This window comes from Silene latifolia, chromosome 2, assembly GCF_048544455.1.
Source record: "Silene latifolia isolate original U9 population chromosome 2, ASM4854445v1, whole genome shotgun sequence".
NCBI classification, from domain to species: domain Eukaryota; kingdom Viridiplantae; phylum Streptophyta; class Magnoliopsida; order Caryophyllales; family Caryophyllaceae; genus Silene; species Silene latifolia.
In genome coordinates, this window is record NC_133527.1 from 110,911,574 (window position 1) to 110,916,490 (window position 4,917).

Consider the following 4,917-nt stretch of genomic DNA (forward strand, 5'->3'; position numbering starts at 1 on the left):
TATTTGTAGCTAGATGCCACGTAATATAGTATAGAAATGCGTGTAAAAAGGAGGTGAAAACCTTAGATAAAATACATGCATCAACGAAATTTAGGTGTCGATCGACACTGGCTCGAAAACTTAGATGTGGCTCATGTGTCGATTGACAAAGTCGATCGACTTTGTGTGTCTGTCGATCGATATACTCGGCCTGTCGATCGACAATTAGTACGTGTGGGAGATTTCTACGAGTGCTGTAGTTATTAAATACTTTTGCCTAGCAATATGATGGATGACTATTTATTTTATATATATATATATATGCAAGTTTTATTTCTTTTGATAAGAGATGGTCTAATAAGCGAAAGCTTACATTTGTTAATATCATAGAAACAAGAGAATGCCTCCAAAGAAGTCCCAACCAACAACCATGTCTCAAGAGGAGATTGACAGGTTGATTCAAATGAATGAGGCGCTACAAAAGGCGCTGAAAAACACAATGAAAACATTAGCTGTGGATGCAATAAAGATGAGTTCGATCGTAGCTCGTCATATGCCTACTATGTAACACCCTGGCCAAAACCGGGTCGGGAGCGGTTACTTATGATAGCTCACCAGGCTGTGTACATAGCCCACAGATCAACACGGGTGCTTTATAGCGCATTTTGTCCTCACTCATGCGCATCCCGGAAACCTTCCCATGAGGTCACCCATCCTAAGACTACTCCCAGTCAAGCACGCTTAACTTTGGAGTTCTTTCGCATGGATGACCATAAAAGAAAGTGCACTTTGTTGATATGAGTAGTACTTTCAATCCCTTTGAGCACTAGTCATTTAAGCCTATAACTGAACCTTTTCAATTACCGTGGGGTGTTACAATCACCCCCACTTGAAGAACGCAACGTCCTCGTTGCGCCTGGGAGCATAACCGCTAACCAAGAATCCTCCCCACTAGGTGGGTGATCATAATTGAGCGTATAACCACTGCCGCCGGTAGCGTATAACAACTGCCTCCAATCACCACACGGTTGCAAGGTTACTCTGATACCACTTGTAACACCCCGGCCCAAACCGGGTCGGGAGCGGTTACTTATGATAGCTCACCAGGCTGTGTACATGGCCCACAGATCAACACGGGTCCTTTATAGCGCATTTTGTCCACACTTATGCGCATCCCGGAAACCTTCCCGATAGGTCACCCATCCTAAGACTACTCCCAGTCAAGCACGCTTAACTTTGGAGTTCTTTCGCATGGATGACCATAAAAGAAAGTGCACTTTGTTGATATGAGTAGTACTTTCAATCCCTTTAAGCACTAGTCATTTAAGCCTATAACTGAACCTCTTCAATTACCGTGGGGTGTTACATACTAAATATGACGGGTTAGGTGAACCTTCGCAGTTAGGGGACTGGTGTAGGGAATTCGATGATTTATTCGAATTGTTAAATTGCCTAGCTGAACTTCAAGTAGATCAAGCGGCTCACTATTTAAAAGGGAAGGCAAGCCTTTGGTGGAGCAGAAATAAGGAGGGGATGAGAGATGATTACAAGGAAATGGGGGAAGCCTATATTCCTTGGGAAAACTTCAAATTGTTGCTAAGGAACACCTTTGTACCTGAGCATATTCACAGCAGGATGAGGTCAGAAGTTGATACTTTTAAGATAACTTGAAACATGACAGTGGAGGAATACCATAACCGCTTTCAGGAGTTGGCAAAGTATGTAAGCGATCTGAATATGGGGCCAGAGATGCTAGCTGTTAAATTTGAGAGGGGGCTATCCATAGAGATTAAGAAGAGGCTCGTAGCAGGGGAGCTAACTACTGTTGAAGAGGTATACCAGAGAGCAGGTAACGCCGTGAGGATAGCCTATATGCTTAAGGAAGATAAAAAGGAAAGGGGAGAAAAGAGAAAGGTCGAAACAACCAGTGAGGGTGACGCGACTAGTAAGAAGCCACACTACAATCAGTTTAATTCATATTCAGCTGGAGGAGCGAGCCAGTCAAAGGGTTACAACAAACATGGGCCCGGGAGTCAAAGCCAAGGGTCTATTCGCACTTGGCAATGCTATAACTGTCAAAAGATGGATCATCGAGCTTTCGAGTGCAGGAGTGCACCGCGGAATGGGAATGGAGGAGGAGCTCAGGGTGGTTATCACAATCAGAGGAGTTACGGTAATTACAACAACAATCAGAGTCGCTACAACGGAGTATCATACCAGAAATCGGGAAATGGAGGAAATCAAGCTAGTAGTGCCAAGCCAACTACTTCGGCTAGCACGGTTCAGAATGATGGTAAATCAAGTGGTAAGCTATTTATGATAGGGAAAGAAGCTGCAGAGAATGACGGTCACGTGGTTACTGGTACATTTCTAGTTAACTCCATACCTTCTTTTATTTTGTTCGACCCGGGAGCGACCCATTCTTTCGTATCTAGTGAACATGCTAGGACCCTTGGGTTAAGTAATTCTGAGGATATAACGGATGATGTCTTTGTTAGAATATGTGTCCTCTGACAATAATGCGATCACAACTGTTGATCATGATGATCACATGTTTAAATATCATTTTGAGAATACATGTGGGATGTAATATTTTATAGTCAACTGGTCCACACATATCGGTAATGATTGGCTGACTAGAGTTTGACATTACTGTCGTGCAACGGTAGTGATTAGTTGATCCCCTTAGTTCGTACCTATAGGGAAATACTCTTAATTGATTATTTAATTAATCGTATGCCGATACAAGTTAATTAAATTGCTTAAAATTGACGGATGATTTTGTGAGTAAATTTAACGTGTCTTATTGTAAATCGATTAAATTAAATACGGTCTAAGTAATCGAATTGTTTTATTACTTACATAAAATTTTTGTTTACGAAACAATTGAAATTGAAATTGAATGAATAATTTATTATAAATACAAGACATTGTAATTTATAATTTGATAAACCGTTTTGGTACAAGTAATTACGAATTACTAGTCGATTTTGTATATGACATATTTTATGAGTATGTTGATTTTTAGTATGTTAAAAATACATTACAACTTCACATGTCAAGTAACATGTCACATATGTCACAATTGACAAATGACAAAATAAAATGGACCATCCATTTTATGTTAAAAGTGCCGAAATTTGGAGGGAGTTTAAGGTGCATATTTTTTTTTATTTTAAGTTGAAAACACAATTATTAAAACCTTATATAGCCTTGCATACCTATGATTTCTTGGGTAGAAAAACTAGCCCATGCATTGGGCTCTCCTTCCCCCTCCAACCGGTTTTTTACATAGAAAAGACAAGGGCTTTTCTTTAATCATTCACTTCTTCAACATCCAATAATTTTCTAGTGTAAGAAAAATTTTCTCTCTACCATTTTGCGAAAACTTAGAGAAATAAAACTCACAAATCTCTCCTTTTGGCCGACATTATTCAAGAGGAAATACAAAATATTTTTGTGTCAATTTTATAGTAAGACTTATATTATTACTAGATCATAATAATATTAGTTATTAAGAGGTTTCCTTATGTATATGCTTTTGGGAGAGATTCTAAACTTGAATCTTGTTTATTCATTGTTGGAAAGCTCAAGAACTAACAAATAGGTGAATTTGTTGGTGCCCTCTAATCCGAAATCACATAGTAAGGTTGATGATTTTTTGGTGGAAATGTGAGAATATTATTAATCAGCATCAAAGCACAAGCACCAATACAACCAATTCATGACTCATAGTGTATCTAGATACCTCATACAGGCATCTAGTACAACTGCCTACTCTTACACCATTCCTGCAAGTGATGGGGCATACAACCTACATATGACATATTTACTCTTAATTTAACCTCCTCCCTAACACGTTGAATAAGACAATCAGGCCTAGGGACATACAACTCCAACCTACAAGCATTCCTAGCCATCCAAACATGGTAGAAGAGTGCAACTACCACAGCACACTTCAGCAACCGAATAAGAAGAGGTTGTCTTCTATCAGCAAGCAAAGCTTCACCAGTTTTCAGACCACTATTGATGATTCCTAGCCACCTAAAAAGAATACTGAAGCAGGCAACAATATAGGGGCAGTCTTCAAAAAGATGCTGATGAGATTCAGGAAATTGATCACACAGGAAGCAAAGGCCATCCTCACAAATACCCATTTTCTGCAACCTGTCCATAGTAAGCAAGCGCTGATGATGAATGAGCCACATTATAAACACATGCTTAGGCACATTATATCTATTCCAAACCACAGTTTTCCAAGGAACTTTCTGATCATTGCCAGTACTCAGCCACTTATACCCATCAGCAATCTGATATTTTTCATCAATGCTCTGCCACATATTACTCATATATGCAGGTTTGAACTTTAGTAAGGTTGATGATTTCTTCTCTTATTTTGTTTTAGTTTGCATGCATAAGATCTAGAATTTATTTTATGACTAAATAAATTGATTCATATATGAATATGTAAATTAATGAGATTAATTATTTCTAACAAGCGGTATCATGAGCCTTAGGTTGTTTGCATGCAAATCGGTTTATGGTTTTTCCGAGTTATAAGATTAACATACAAAACTAATTAATTTTGATTTATGAAGATAAACCTTAAAATAACTTTGCATGTTGAAAGTTTCTGGTCCTAAGTGATTTTTAGGACATTTTGGTTTATTTATGGATTTTATTGCTCATTTTATATAATATTGGCATTAAAATGTGATTTTTATGATAAAAATGTCAATTTTGGACGAAAAATAGCTAAACTTCGATTTTTTCAGTGGTTTTTGGATATGTTTTCACATATATTATCTACTGATGGCCTGTAAATTTTCATGATTAAATGAGTTGTTTTGCTCGAAATATGGATTTTTCAAGTTAAAATCGTATTTAAATGGGTAAATAGGTTAATATGAGTTATATTATGAATCTGGTCATGGAAAT

The 4,917-nt window shown here is 37.9% G+C and overlaps 1 protein-coding gene across 1 annotated transcript; it reads right to left on the reverse strand.

Annotated features, from left to right (window-relative positions):
• Nucleotides 1-3,740: 3,740 nt before the first annotated feature.
• Nucleotides 3,741-4,328, reverse strand: LOC141641176 (uncharacterized). The gene has a single exon (XM_074449847.1). It carries the CDS (start codon nt 4,326-4,328, stop codon nt 3,741-3,743), a length of 588 nt encoding a protein of 195 aa, XP_074305948.1.
• Between the last annotated feature and the right edge of the window lie 589 nt (nt 4,329-4,917).